The 15,895-nt window shown below is 42.7% G+C and overlaps 1 protein-coding gene across 6 annotated transcripts in view; it reads left to right on the top strand.

The window, feature by feature from the left end:
- Positions 1-15,895, top strand: part of LOC108710817 (gem-associated protein 5-like) — a 55,371-nt gene that overhangs the window by 7,225 nt on the left and 32,251 nt on the right. For all 6 annotated transcript variants that reach the window (XR_005966227.1, XM_041586055.1, XM_041586056.1 and 3 more), the window contains exons 3-11: positions 98-252; positions 533-714; positions 1,214-1,362; positions 7,066-7,179; positions 7,389-7,521; positions 7,707-7,869; positions 9,407-9,619; positions 11,168-11,253; positions 12,111-12,193. Coding sequence is in view for 5 of the 6 variants with exons in the window: in XM_041586055.1 (XP_041441989.1) it covers positions 98-252; positions 533-714; positions 1,214-1,362; positions 7,066-7,179; positions 7,389-7,521; positions 7,707-7,869; positions 9,407-9,619; positions 11,168-11,253; positions 12,111-12,193 (1,278 nt within the window). In the remaining variant the exon portion in view is untranslated. The remainder of the gene's footprint in view (positions 1-97; positions 253-532; positions 715-1,213; positions 1,363-7,065; positions 7,180-7,388; positions 7,522-7,706; positions 7,870-9,406; positions 9,620-11,167; positions 11,254-12,110; positions 12,194-15,895) is intronic.

Here is a 15,895-nt window from a genome sequence, read left to right on the forward strand (position 1 = left end):
ATGTGAATGATGTGTAATCTTGGTAAAGAGCTTCGGAATATGTTTGCGCTATATAAATAAGGGATAGCAATGATATGTGTTGCTGTTTCTGTTTCAGGAGAGCTGGTTGGACATACAGACCGTGTCTCTGGCTTTGCTTTCTCCCACTTCTCAGGCCAATCTCATCTGTGTGCCAGTAGCTCAGATGATGGTACTGTAAAGGTTTGGGACACACAGACTAAGAACACTGTGACGGAGCACCAGCTCCATCGGGTATGTATTGCACAGGGCCAGGAAGTGATGGTAAATTTATCCATCTTTTTTTTTTTTTGTCATGCACATACTGTATCAGTAAAGACATCATATTTGCATATTGTTTTTATTTTGTGCACAAGTTATTTATTATTGGTAAAATATCTCTCAGTAATGTTGAGGGCAGATGGGAGCCAGTGAATAATCAGAATGAAAGCAAAATGCCGAGTAGTGAGTGAATTGGTATATCTATGCCTTTTGGCTTCCTTCTAATATTTCCTTCCACTATTCATTTTATCAGAACACAATCTCTGCCCTGCACTGGTCGCCTTTGGTGAAGGATCTGCTGATATCTGGGGATGAAAAAGGAGTATTGGTTTGTTTTTGGTGTAACCGGAATGACAGCCAGCAGTTTTTTCCTGAGCCAAGGACCATCTTCTGCCTTTCCTGCTCTCCGCACAAGGAGGACATTGTAGCTATAGGGTACACATTTAATTTGTTCCTTATGAATTTAAAAATGTACAGCTTCATGACATATATATATTTTTGTGAGCATTAAAGCATTGTATGCATGCTCTGCTCCTTGCAAGTGATTACTTTTACTGTATAGCATAAGATATATATATATATATATATATATATATATATATATATATATATATATATATATATATATATATTTATTTATTTACAGGGCCCCCTTTGATACTATACACAATATGCAGTAAACGCATTCACCACCATATCTCACTCTGTTCTTCGGTCAGCCCCTTGCTCGTACTTTAGGGCAGCAACAAAACAGTTTTTAGGAGGTTGTTGTTCTTTGCCACCTCTAAAAATCTCATTAAAGGTACAACAGAGAAACTTAATTTAGCACACAGAACTTTATATACACGTAACTAATCTGTAGACTTTCCTTCCTGTTCTCGTTCTTCATTAAAAAAGCAGAATGTGCTATTTTAAAGTGCCTTATATTTCTTAGGTACAAGGATGGCATGATAGTCCTGGTGGATATCAGCCGCAGAGGAGATGTGGTGCATCGGCTACGAGGGCATGATGAGGAGATACAGTGTTTGGTGTGGAACCCCCACGCCCAGGAGTGTGACCTGCAACAAAAGCCAGAGGAGACAGGTAGGGCTGGGGGTTTTAATACCTTCAAGTGCAGAGTAATAACTATGTTGGCACAGCACATACCGTATATACTCGCGTATAAGCCGAGTTTTTCAGCACCCAAAATGTGCTGAAATACCGTAGCAACAGTAGCCAATCCCTCACCGGCCACAGATACGCTCCGTCCGCGGCCCCAACACACCTCCCTCTCCCATAGCGCAGGACTGTCTGTGTGATCGCCGCCCGGAGCAGGTCCAGGAGCTCCGGGCGGCGCGTCCTTCCCTGCCGGCGTTCGCTCCCAAAATGGCGGCGCCCATGGCCGCCACGTGGGTAGCGGCCGGTACCTTTTTTCTGCTTTCCTAGGTGCAGCACCTCATTGATCTTCTGAGCAACCATGACAGGTGGGAGGTCACAGGGAAAACAAGTGGCAATTGTCCAGCTAATAGTTCTGACTCTTTTAAATCGTTTTAGATAGATTTCTATGCCATAAAACATGATTACACATTTGCACATTCACATTTTGAAATCTGACATGGGGCCCCTAGGCTTATACACGAGTCAATACATTTTTCCAGTTTTCTTAGGTAAATTAGGTACCTCGGCTTATACACGGGTCGGCTTATACACGAGTATATACGGTACATGTACTTCTATACAGGATTTAAGAATACGGAAAGCATTCTGGAGAGAGCAATTTATGACCCTGTTCAACTGGCCTAGCTGCCATTAATATAATGCCACACTTTAACTATGTTGATGCTGATTTACAATCACGCAGTACAGTTCATACTAAAATGGTTGGTATAATGCACACTTATGTGATGTTTTGGTTGCATGTTCCCCCAATTTCACCTGCTTCTGCAGAATATGTTACAGGGTACAAGACCTGCCCAGGTTTGGAGGGCGGGTAGGGAGGGTAGGGGAATTCTGTTGGGTTTTTTGTTTGTCTATTGGTTTTGTTATGTCAATATGCCGGAATCTTATGCATTTTTGATTGGTACACTGTACAACCCTCACTATAATAGTGACACAAGGGAAATTTTACATGCCTACACTTATTCCTCATTTAAGTTTACAGAATCCTTCGCCAATTTCTATATATGGCTGATCCATGGCTGAAATTACGCTCACTTCCTGGAACATACGGGGATTAAATGATAAATTTAAGAGAGCACAAATGTTTAATTACCTTAAAAGGCATCCTCCCTCCTTGCTCCTGCTTCAGGAAACTCACCCCACGGAGACATTGGGTAGGTCAGGCTTACCACTCTACCTACTCAACATATGCTAGGGGGGTCTCGATCTTGGTAAAGAAGTCTCTCCAATTTAATTTACTTAATCTCAAAACAGATTACTATGGCAGATTTGTTATCCTTCATTGCACGATAGCCAATTTCCCTTTGATTATAGTCAATTTGTACATCCCACCCCGATTTAATATGAATCTCCTAAATACAATTGATAAAAAGCTGGCAGATCTTCCTACAGCTCCTACTTGTTATATGGGTGACTTTAACGCCCTGATGGACCCACAGATGGATAAATTAAATCCCCCCTTTCCCTCTGGAGATAAATTAATGACATGGGCCAATGCACTGGGTTTAACAGACGTGTGGAGGTGGAAATATCCTAATCAGAAGGCCTTCTCTTGCCACTCTGCTACTCATCATTCACTCTCACGGATAGACCTAGCATTAGTGATACCTGACCTCTTATCCAAAGTGGTCAAGATAGAATATCTTCCCCGTGCTCTCTCTGACCACTCTCCACTTGCTATTACTTTAAGTGTGGTAAGCTCCTCTCAAACTAATCTTTGGAGATTTAGCCCATTGTGGCTTAAAAACACTGTGGTAAAAGACAAGGCTGTTGCAGCAGTTAAGGACTACTGGGAATTAAATGCAGGCTCAGCCCCCCCTCCTATACTGTGGGATGCTTCGAAAGCTTACATGAGAGGGCAACTTAGTAGTGCAGTCGTTAGGGCCAGAATGGTATCTAAAACCCAAGTAATGGAGGCGGAAAAAGAATTAGAGGAGGCTGAATCTGATTATGTATCTGATCCCTCTCCACTGACCTACAATAAACTAGTAGACTCCCATCATTCACTGGCTAGAGAACAAACACTCCTTACGCGGAAAGCACAGTTGTACACTTACCAACGTACGTTTGAAACTGGAGATAGAAGTAGCAGGACACTGGCCTATTTAGCCAAACTACAGGCCCCCTCAACTGCAATTGCAGCCATAGCAACTACTGACGGGACTCTCAAATCCATGCCCCAAGATATCGTAGAAACCTTTGCAACGTACTTTAAAAAGTTATATGCTACCCAGAGCAGGTACACAGAGGCAGAGTTACAACATTACCTTACACAAACCACCACTCCTGTTCTAACGGCAGCCCAGAGGGATACTTTGGACTCTCCTATTACCAAACAGGAGATTCAGCAAGCCATCAATGCCTTAGCCCCCGGCAAGACCCCGGGTCCCGATGGTATCCCAGCAGATCTATATAAAAGTCTTTTGGATGAGCTTACTCCACACTTACTAAATACTCTTACAACGGTGATGCAAGATTTATCCCCCCCACCTTCCTTTCTAGAAGCCATCATTGTTCTGATATTGAAGCCCCGGAAAGACCCGCAATCCTGTAGCTCTTATAGGCTGATTTCTTTACTTAATACAGATGCTAAAATAATGGCCAAGATACTAGCCAGTAGACTAGCCCTAGTAATACCGGACCTAATTCATCCAGACCAATCTGGATTCATGGCCGGCAAAACCACGGACATTAACTTACGAAGATTGTTCTTTAACCTGCAAACTACACATGACAATGCAGGCTCAAGGATTGTACTGTCATTGGATTCGGCTAAGGCCTTTGATTCAGTGGAGTGGAATTATCTGTGGGCTACACTTTCTAAATTTGGCATTGGACCCAACTTTATTAGTTGGATCAAAATGTTATATTCAGCTCCTGTAGCACGAGTCAGGGCAAATGGTGCAACATCTGGACCCTTTCCATTGGCTAGGGGTACTAGGCAAGGATGCCCTCTCTCCCCCTTACTATTTGCTCTGGCCATTGAACCATTAGCAATCCACATTAGACAGGCTCCTACATTAGAGGGATGGCGCTTGGGACCAGTGGAAGAGAGAATATCGCTTTATGCAGACGATCTGCTCATCTATCTGGCAGATGCGGGTCCATCGTTAGCTACTTTAGCCTCCATTATAACAGAATTTGGGAGATTGTCAGGGCTGCGGGTCAATTGGGATAAGTCCGCCTTACTACGAATAGACCCAACCCCCCTTCCTGCCTTGCCACAGGAGATTCCAATAGTAGTAGTGGGGGAATTTACATATCTCGGAATCATTATTAACCCAGTATTATCTACCTTTATACCTCGCAACCTGGACCCAGTTGTATCCTCTCTCACTACTACTCTATCTGTGTGGTCTAAGCTTCCATTGACACTCTGGGGGAGGATTAATATTTTTAAGATGGTGTATCTGCCACGATTTCTTTACCTATTCCACAACTCACCTACTCATATTCCGAAGAGTTTTTTTAAGACTGTCCATCAAATTGTGGTAAGGTTTATATGGGGAGGTAAAAAGCCCAGGTTGGCCTGGCGGAAACTTACCCCTGCCACGAAAGATGGGGGACTGGGCTTGCCAGATTTATACCTCTACTATCTGGCCAGCCAATTGCACTATGTTAAATGGTGGTTCGAACCTGATCCCTATAACCCCAATTCAACACTTCAGGCGTTGGCTATGGGGTCATGGGAAGGACTCAGGCACCTTCCATATAGAGCAACCGCAGATCATGACAAACTCCCAGCGGTCATGACAACCCCGAGGAAGGCCTGGAATTTGGCATTCAAGCTGTACCCAAACAGCTCCCCCATTCTAACACCCAATGTTCCTCTGTTGGTTAACTCCCGCCTTCCCCAATTCCATAAATTCCCCGATTTTCTCTACTGGCCACGTAAACACATTAGGCGATTACAAGATGTGTTAGACGGTGCCAAGTTTGGCTCATATGAGTTCTTTAAAGGAAAACTTGCAGAGCCCAATCTATCTCACTTTAGATATTTCCAACTGCGGCAAGTATTTCTAGCACAATTTGGAGGAGCTGAAATACAAACCTCACAACCTCGGTTTGAAACTGTGTTATGGTCTCCTACCATAACTAAACTTACATCCACCTTATATAAGACCTTGTTGCAAACGTGCCCCCCCCCATTTAAGGCAGCTTATCAAAAATGGCTAGCTGACATCCCAGACCTCGAAGACGAGGAGTGGGAGGAAGCAACAGACAAAGGTTATAGTCATCCTTACTCTATACGTGACAAATTGGTTCAATTTAAATGGCTTCATCAATTCTATATCACCCCGGTCCGATTAAAAGCCATGGGCAACAACCCAACTGCAAGATGCCATAGGTGCGGGGCTGAAGGTGCCACCTTTATACACATGGCTTGGTCGTGTCCACCAGTCTCCATGTTTTGGACCGACGTCATGGGTATCTTAGCGGATAAATTAGATTTCCCTAGGCTGCTGACCCCACAGGTGTGCATCTTAGGAGTTATGGATGATATCATATATACTAATCATGCCAGAGTTAGATACCGTACACTGTTGTACTATGCTAAGAAAGTAATTGCTATGGCATGGATGGGTCCCCAACCGCCCACAGTGCAAAACTGGATAACGTTGGTGAATCAGAATCTGCCTCTCATTAAACTCACCTTACTAGCCAGAGGCTCACTGAAAAGATTTGAGAAAATATGGAGTCCGTGGTGGGAAGCGGGGCTTGGTGGTCTGGGCTCCCGAACGTGAAAAGTAACGTTTGTTTCTACTGTCAAAGGCATGAATCCTTAATTCTATCTAGAACCTGATGCTACTGCCCAATCTGTTGATGACAGGAGTATAGGAGGCAATGTTCACATCTTAATGTACGACTGTTTGAACTATGTTTTAAACCTTGAGTGTATCAATCACATTACTACACGAATTTGTATGTACAAATTTTATTCCAAGCTCTGTAATGGTAACTCAACTAAGTTTACGGCATATACTTTGTTTTATGTTTAATGTGTTGTAAAGCAATAAAATTTTGCCTTTAAAAAAAAAATATAATGCCACATTTTAACCTGGCTTCTTTTAAGTTTATTATAACACAACAGAAGACCTATGGAAGAAATTAAAGTGGCAGCTGGCCCAGAAACGCCTTTATAGATAACTGGAAAAAAGGAATAGGAAAACAATTAGGATTTTGCTTTTCAATGCAATGTTTTTTAGACCAGGGGTGCCTGCCAAAAGATAAGGCTCTCAGTGATTTTTATGCCCCCCCCCCAGTTGGCGCAAGTTCTCCATAGACCCCCTTTGTATGATATAATTTAAATATAAATATGCAGCATGACAAATTATCAGCCCACTACACATAATAAGATTCACATCTTTGAAGGTATTGTGCCCCTTTAATTAAGTGCAGATAAAGGCAATGTTATAAACAACTTAACCCCAACTTTGAGATTTCATAAAGCACTTTAAAGTGACAGAACAATATTCCATATTAGTAAGAAGGCAAACAATAGATGAAAGGCCCCGAAGCCCTGGCCTTTGTTTTGGCTCCCTAGATTCTATGGTGGGTGGCACATAAAGTTGAGGTTGTTGGAAATGGACAATATATTCACAGGCTTTGTTGTTTGTTTTCCCAAAGATACAAACACAGCCAACGGGGAGCTCCTTCCTGAGATGGAGAACAAGAAATGTTATATGGCTTCTGGCAGCAAAGATCAAACTATCCGTATTTGGAGTACCTCTACAGGAAAAGGTGGGGATTACAGAGCCTTGAACTGTACTGTATAGGTCTATGGCACAAATGCTGCCCCCTGAAAGAGAACATAAGCCTAAACCTGCTAAGTAAATATCAGCAACCGTACCCCAAGTGTATAATACTGATAGTAGTGTGAGATACCTGGAGATTGGATTTTATGTGTATCGTATCTGTAATGTATTTATCTCACACTTTTATTACTGCAGCAGTTACAGTGTTGAAGTTGCCGTACCTTAAGCGCCGTGGAGGTGGGGTAGATCCAGCCATTAAGGAGCGTCTCTGGTTAACACTGCACTGGCCACCTGGCCATCCAACACAGATACTGTCCAGTTGTTTCGGGTCTGTATTAGACTGCTAACAATATGATGTCCTTTGCTGTTGCAACAATTCTATTTCTTCCTTCTTACTTTGTTCATAGAGCTTTTATCCTTTCAAGTGCTTTATATATCCGAGTATTGCATTGGTGAGGAGTGTCTTCCCTGCATATTTGAGAACAGTAATATAAATCCCATATTTTGCTATAGCGGTGAACTGATCCTGTGGGATTTAGCCAAATCCGGGAAGCAGAAATGGACTCTTCTGGGCACGTCTGATGGACAGAACCATTCCCGTATTGTCTTTAACCTTTGTTCTATGGTCACTGAGGAAGGGAAGGAGCTCTTACTGTCTACTTCCATGGACCGAGATGTGAGTATCTCTTTAAATTATTTTGCATGCAACTATCATAAAGGGTTTTTTTCCCCAAAAAATAATTTACCTGCAAAATTGAATGTTGCCAGTATTAACTAGAAATAAAGGTAATGACAAAGCAAAGTCATAATTTAATGTTATGTAACAGAAGACACAAAATACCCTTTAATTAAAATAATACTGATCCATTCCTATAAATGACAGGAGCTTGTCACTATAGCTAGTAAAAAAGGAACTAGATGTTGCCCTACGCCACACAAACACAGCTGTACAGGCCCCAGCATGCCCATATAGCTTATCTGCTAATCATTTTGAGAGTGTTTGTGTCACTCACACAAGAATGGGCCTGGATCAAAAGCCAATGTGCTGGCCTGAATCAAAAGCCAATGGGCTGGCCTGAATCAAAAGCCAATGGGCTGGCCTGAATCAAAAGCCAATGGGCTGGCCTGAATCAAAAGCCAATGGGCTGGCCTGAATCAAAAGCCAATGGGCTGGCCTGGATAAAAAACAAATGGGCCTGGATAAAAAGCCAATGGACTGGCCTGGATAAAAAACAAATGGGCCTGACTAAAAAGCCAATGGGCTGGCCTGGCTAAAAAGCCAATGGGCTGGCCTGGCTAAAAAGCCAATGGGCTGGCTTGGCTAAAAAGCCAATGGGCTGGCCTGGCTAAAAAGCCAATGGACCGGCCTGTATAAAAAGCCAGTGGACCGGCCTGTATAAAAAGCCAGTGGACCGGCCTGTATAAAAAGCCAGTGGACCGGCCTGGATAAAAAGCCAATGGACTGACCTGGATAAAAAGCCAAAGAGCCTGGGTAAGAGTAATGGCCTGGCCTGAATCAAAAGCCAATGGGCTGGCCTGGATAAAAAACAAATGGGCCTGGCTAAAAAGGCAATGGACTGGCCTGGCTAAAAAGGCAATGGACTGGCCTGGCTAAAAAACCAATGGGCTGGCTTGGCTAAAAAACCAATGGGCTGGCCTGGAAAAAAAGCCAATGGGCCGGCCTGTATGAAAAGCCAATGGGCCGGCCTGTATAAAAAGCCAATGGACTGGCCTGGATAAAAAGCCAAAGAGCCTGGGTAAGAGTAATGGCCTACTGGGAGATTTTTTGCTCACAATAAATTTGCACTACTGCAGGTGACGAATCTCAAGAAAATGCTACTCCACTGGCAATAACTGAAATTGCTGGTGGTAAAACCTACGATGAATAAGAATTTTCGGGAGATTTGTTGCTGCAGTGGTACATATTTATCTCGAAGATGAAGTCTACCCATTGACTATTACCCTAAATGTGATCCTAAATGTGTTATTAATAGGAAGGCCGGTATTTTTTTCCAAGAAAGATGGCAACCCTAGTGAAGGAACAACTCGTCCAACTTATCAGTATCAAGAGTGAAAAGCAGTGTGAATTCCCCTGGAGGGTGGCTTGGGAGTGGTTTACAGAGAGACAACTGTAAATATTGGGCCAACAATTCTGATAATGTGCTAGTACAATCAGTGCTGTAGTTGTTGAAATGCTGCCTTTTTCTTCACAGGTGAAATGTTGGGATCTGGGCTCCCTGTCCTGCTGTTGGTCCTTAACGTCCCTCGGTGGCTTTGTATACAGTCTGGCTTTCTCCCCAGTAGCAGCTGGTAGCCTGGCTGTTGGGGTGGGAGACAGCATGATCCGCGTGTGGAATACAATGTCTGTCGTCAATGCATATGATGTGAAGACTCTGTGGCAGGGAATCAGATCCAAGGTCACTGCGGTAAGCAACCTGTACATGCTAGCTGTTCATGCATTCACACAGTCAACAAATGATGTGTTGGATTTTCTGTTGCACCTCTCATTGGTTTGCCCATGTGTATCACAGCCCGAACAACAGCACTACGTTATCAGACTGTCCCTGGTGTTGCTGTAGCTTGAGGCAGAGAAAATATAATCCCTAAAATTCAGAATTATATCAGTTTCAAATTGGACATTATGGGGCATATTTATTAACATCAGAGACAAACATAACCGGTGACATTGCTCATAACAACCAATCAAATGTTATGCTTTTGTTTCTAACTTGTAGGTGGCAGGTTCAAATCTAATTGCTGATTCGTTGCTATGGACAACATCACCGGTGATGTTTATCTCCAGTGTTAATAAACATGCCCCCTGATGTGGTAGGATGAGACTGTAAAAAATGGAAGTTATGTGATGACGGCAGTTAATAAATTAAACTTGGAACAGGAATGACTATTTAAATTAAGCTCATAACCAGTGATCATCTAACACACTGATCCCCAATCAGTAGCTCATGAACAACATGTTGCTCACCAACCCCTTGAATGTTGCTCCCAGTTGTCTCAAAGCAGGAGATTATTTCTGAATACCAGTCTTAAGCTGGCCATAGACGCAAAGATCTGATCGTACGAATCGAGGATTCGTACGATTTTCGGACCGTGTGGGGAGAGTCCCGACATTTTTCGTCCGGCGGAGATCGGTCGTTTGGTCGATCGGACAGGTTAGAAAATTTCTGTCGGCTGCCGATAATATCTCTGCGTGTATTGCCGATCGTACGATTTTCAGTGGGAGACTGTCACTAGCTTTGGTTGGACATAGATATCGTACGATTGCTGTCAGGGGCAGAACATTGCTGATCTGTTCTTTAACTAATCTGACTGGTAAGACTTTGATCTGAATGGTTAGTGGCGGGTCGGGAGATGTGAAAGTCCAATCGTACGATGATTCGTACGATCGGATCTTTGCATCTATGGCCAGCTTTTAGAGGTAAGTTCTGGTTGTAGTAAAACCAGGTGCACAGCCAAACAGAACCTTAATGTAGTTTGTCAATCCACATATGGGCTACCAAATGACCAATCACAGCACTTATTTGGCACCCCAAGAAAATTTTTCATGCTAGTTTTGCTCCCCAACTCCCTTTACTTCTGAATGTTGCTCATGGGTTCAAAAGGTTGGGGATCCCTGATCTAACAGCTAATGGAAAAGATGTAGTTTGACATTCCCACCCAGCACAGGTGGGACATTAAAGTCTGTATAAAGTCTGTATAAATAGTTACTATTTCTGTGTTGCCTGTGCTCTTAGGTAACATAAAATAAGGAATATAATAAGGAATTTGAGCCGAGTGGGAGGGTGTGAGTTTTATTGTACATCTGCACTGATCAGGAATAATAATGAAAACCATAAGCAGAGAGTATTAATAATTATTGTTCGACACAAGTGTATGCTGAATGTTTTTTATTATTCGTCTGTATTCAAGTATTGAACCAGATGCAATGACCTGATAGTTTTCCTTGTCTCATTCAGCTGTCATGGCATCCCACCAAAGAGGGCAGCCTTGCTTTTGGCACAGAGGATGGGAAAGTTGGTATCTTTGAGGTCTACGTCAGCAAGTAAGAATTTAGCCCTGGGATTAATTTTTTTTGTATAGCCAAAACTGTCAATTGTGTCATATAAAAATAAAAGTCATACCTTATCAATTATAAGCTGCCATCTCTGCCCCTCTAGAGCAAGCTGTCCGCTTATTGGCCTGTGTATAGAGCTTGCCCAACAGTTAATATGGCTGCAAAGTGATTAGGCAGATCAGATAATAATCTGGGTGGATTTTACCGCGTTGGCAAAACCTCTCCTGGTGAGTTTGTAAAATCCAAATTGGGGTTTAACACATAAGTGTGATATGTGGCATTTTGCCCAGAATACATAATAAAAATCTGAGTTTATGCCAGTGTTCTCCCTAGAAAAAAAAACACCAGCCAGGAAAAATTTGCCAGGCCAGGGAGAAAAATTTAATAAATATGTGTCTCCCCAACCTTCCAGCATTACAATAACTGTTTTTACAAATGCCAGTAAAACGGCACGTGATGTGTGTGTGGGGGGGGCAGGGTTCAGGGTCAAAGAGGAGCCGGGTGCTAGGGAAAAACAGCCTGGGGAGAACACGTTATATGCCATATGTTTGAAACACCCTGAAATATGTAGACAGTCGATTGACAGGTCTACAGTGCCCAATTCACTCAGTGGGCTCAGGTATTGACCAATGACATTACTCCCAACACTGTACATTTGGAAAATCTAGCTATTTGAGGCAGTTCCCCTGTTTACAAGGACAATAGTCAGGAATTGGTTTAAAACTAGAAAATAGTAAAAAATAACAAAAATGTACAGCTTGTGTAGAGCCATCTAAGAGGGATGGGACCTTTTGTTAATTTCTTGTTAAAAGGCACATTTTGGGCAATTTTTTTTGTTTTTTAAGACCCCCTCAGATTTCCAGTACCTACCACAAGAAGACTGTTTATTCCTTGTCCTGGGGACCTCCGCTGCCTCCATTTTCATTTGGTAAGCCGACTCCCTTACCCTTTTTTTTTATTATTGCAAATAAACAGAACAAAGGCTTTATAGGTTAAAATGCCACAGGTTAGCCTCCTGTAAATCCAAGCTGAGCCAGAGGGACTTGCCCCGGTTTCAAAGGCACCCACAATATAATAAATAAATATATATATATATATATATATATATATATATATATATATATATATATATATATATATATATATATATATATATATATCCAAGATATGTTCCAAGGCCCAATAATAGTTAAAAATGATTTAGTAAAAATGGGTGGGGTTACCTGGGGTTAAATTCTGTGTTGAATATGCAACTGGCAGAGACAACTATGAATTAGTACCGGAATGTATGAAACGTGTAAGGTGGGCCATGCAGGGTCAGTATGTACCTTTAATAAAATTTAATTTTTTAACTATTATTAAGCCTTGGGACATATATCTTCGAGATATATATATATAATATATAGGCAAAAAACGGCAGCAAAGGTGAACAAAGTTCAAAGGTGAAAAAAGAGCAGGTTTATTAGAATCCAACGTTTCAGCTCCTATCTGGAACTTCATCAGGGAATACAAACCACCAACAAGTAGTGAACACTTTAAAAGGGTTTTTGGTGCCAGTTATCTTTGCTAGGCAACCACAACCCGGAAATGAAAGGTAGACATTCAGTGCGGTGTGAAGCGCAAGTGCGCTCAAGTGAACACCCATATACTGATCTCTTCTAAAATGCACCTAGACCCCAGCCTTGATCGCATGGAGAGAGACATACTCCTACAATGCCTGCAGACACGGACACTCTGGGAGCCTGGCTAACCCCCGTCCATGATCCTGTAGAGGTGGGACAACCCGAGGGGTTGAGAACACCGGTGTGGTGGAGACAGTGGGAACGCCCACAAGTCACGCCTCCTGGTAACTATGCCCTGAATAACTTAGCAACGCCAGGTAGTGTCTTGCAGGGAAGTCACTAGCAACTCTGCATATTGGGCAGTGCATGTAAATACACAGACTGACACACTTAGCTATGAGTAATGAAAATGACACAGGACAAAAACAACAAACGGAGGCTAAAGTCTGCCCCATCACTTATGTTCCCAGAACCCACATATCAGGACCAAGTCCAGCTAATGGAAATCATACTCCAAGGTGCGTATAAGGGGTAAATTAACAGGTATAATTGCCCTGTAAGTATAGGTGCATTGCGAATCACTGCTCAACATTAAAAACAACGTTACAGCGTTTTACTGCAGCTAGTAGTGAATCAAGGTAAAAGGTGGACAAAATATGGAAGCATATTGAATAAGGGACATAGCTTATAGGGGGCATGAAGTAAAGTACTACTCTTCCAAAGAAGAGGCCAATAAAACAAAGTTCAAAAGAATGGGCATCAAACAAAGCAGCCCAGTTGCAAGGTTTCGTTCAGTCCACGTGGTGCCACAGTGTCCAATCTGTGGATCCATCTGGATTCACTCCTAAGTAGTGCCTGGTCCCGGGTTGCCACCTCTTGACAACGGAGGTTGGTAATCTATTGCCATGCATCTGAAGGTGGGTGCCCCTTCTGGAGGAAATGTTTGGCTACAGGTTGTTGAGCCTTGCCTTCTTTCAGAGCCTTGCTGATTGCTGACCTGTGATTACTTATCCGTTCTTTGAGTGTGGTGCATGTTGAATAGGGCAATTGCTGCTTAAAACATTGAGTCAAGCAGCTTACCCTGTTCAAGAGCAGCATTGAAAGTTTCCAAAAGATGGGGGAGAGTGTGGTAACATGTCTCTTGTATACCTCAAACGGTATCACGTCCACTCCTGGAGCTTTCCCGTTGAGGAAGAATTCAATTGCCTCTATCACTTCATCATTGGTGATGTTGCTGTCTAGAAAATCTCTATATTGGGAGGGCAGCTTGGGGTGTCTGTTCCTTCTAGGAAGGTGGCAATTTCTGCCAGGGGCTTTGATAGCTTGGAGGAGTATAGGTCAGTGTAAAATTGAACAAGGGTATGATTAATTCCCTCTGAGTCAGTTGTAATGGTACCTGTGTGGTCTTTTTGGCCTGCTATTGTTGGTGGAGTGGTATGTTGTTTTGCAAGGTGAGCTAACATTTTGCCTGCTCTTTCCCCTTGTTCGTATATTTGTGCCTTAACAAACAGTAGACTTCTTTGGGCCTTTTAGTGGTTGTACTCCTGGTGTTTAAGCCTAAGGGGTGGGGTACATGGCCACTTGCTGCTCAGCAGCGACCACTTCACCCTCCAGGTTACCCTGCCTCTTATAACTTTGTTTTTTAAATGCGGCAATCTCTGCACCCAGTTGCCATCTGAGATATGCCTTAAAGGCGTCCCACGCTGACCCTCTATTTGTTTAAAAAAAACTCTTGGATAGTGGCTTCCATCGTGGATTTGTTATCTAAGATGTTTAGCCAGACGGGGTTTAAGGACCATCTCGGTACTTGCACTTTAGAGCTGGATCATTAATTCCAGGGGAGAATGGTCCGAAATCCCCCTTGGGAGGTACTTTGCAGTTATAACCAATGGCAGTAGTACTGTCTGGTGTTTGGATGTAGGTACCTCCAAATTTCTACCAGCCCTATCCCATCAAGTACGATAGCTGTTGTAATTCGCTAGCTCTGTACTGTACATCAATATTTGCCCTGGTTTGACTAACTTGTCCAGATCAGCATTGAGCAGTGTGTTAAAGTCACCCATTACAACTGTGTTTGCATGTGGGTATTGGGCCATAAATTGTACTAGCGCTACTAGACTGTCCCTTTCATAGGGAGGGGGATATAGATGTTTGCAAGGATTAATTCCTTGTTTATGTGACCGTGCACAAAGACATACCTTCCTTTAACATCAGACTTTGAGTCTAATACGAACTGAACAGTTTGTGTATTAACAGTGTCACTCCTGCTCAATGTTTCGAGTAGGTGGAGTGGTAAGCCCACCTCACCCATGGCTTTTTAAGAGCCATAACTTTGCCCCCTGTTAAGTGGGTTTCCTGTAGGAATGCTATCTTAACATGGTTTTGTTTGAGATATTACAGAATCAGCTTTCTTTTTATAGGGCAGTTAAGGCCTCTAACATTCCAGCTGAACTTGGTGGCCATTTTACATCTGTTTTGGCACAACAGCTGTATACAATGGAAACATTCTCCCTGCCTAACTTTTTCTTGAACAGTAACATTTGCAAAACATGTAAAATAACTTTCAACATTCCCCTCTTTGCATACCCTCCTTTTCCACCCCTTCCCAAACTGTGGGCAGAATTATTCCCAAAAAACATTTTGGTGTGTACGGTAGTGGCCATTCAAACGGGCCCATTGCACGGACCATGAACAGTTAGATTAACAGTAGGAAAATATAAAAAAAATAACCAACGTTACATTCTCTCTGGCCCAAGATTGTAGACCCTCATGACCACCCTTCTTCTATGGTATTAGGAGGAATTAAGAGTTAGTATTATGGAGCGGGTATTTTCCAACAGTATGGCAACGTGTCTTAGAGTACCTCTCTAAAAAAGTAACTGTATGGTTGCCAAGATCCCATAGTATGCCACTGTTTACAGTGCTGGAACATTCTGGGCGTCCAGCCAGCTATTAGCTTCTTGTGGCAAAGTGAAGAAATGCGAAGCCCCATTCTGGACAGGGTGAGCCAGGTAGAGCATAGCATACTGTAGATCATCTTTGCTGCTCGCAATCTTTTCTTTACATCA

This window comes from Xenopus laevis, chromosome 3L (assembly GCF_017654675.1).
Source record: "Xenopus laevis strain J_2021 chromosome 3L, Xenopus_laevis_v10.1, whole genome shotgun sequence".
Lineage (NCBI taxonomy): Eukaryota > Metazoa > Chordata > Amphibia > Anura > Pipidae > Xenopus > Xenopus laevis.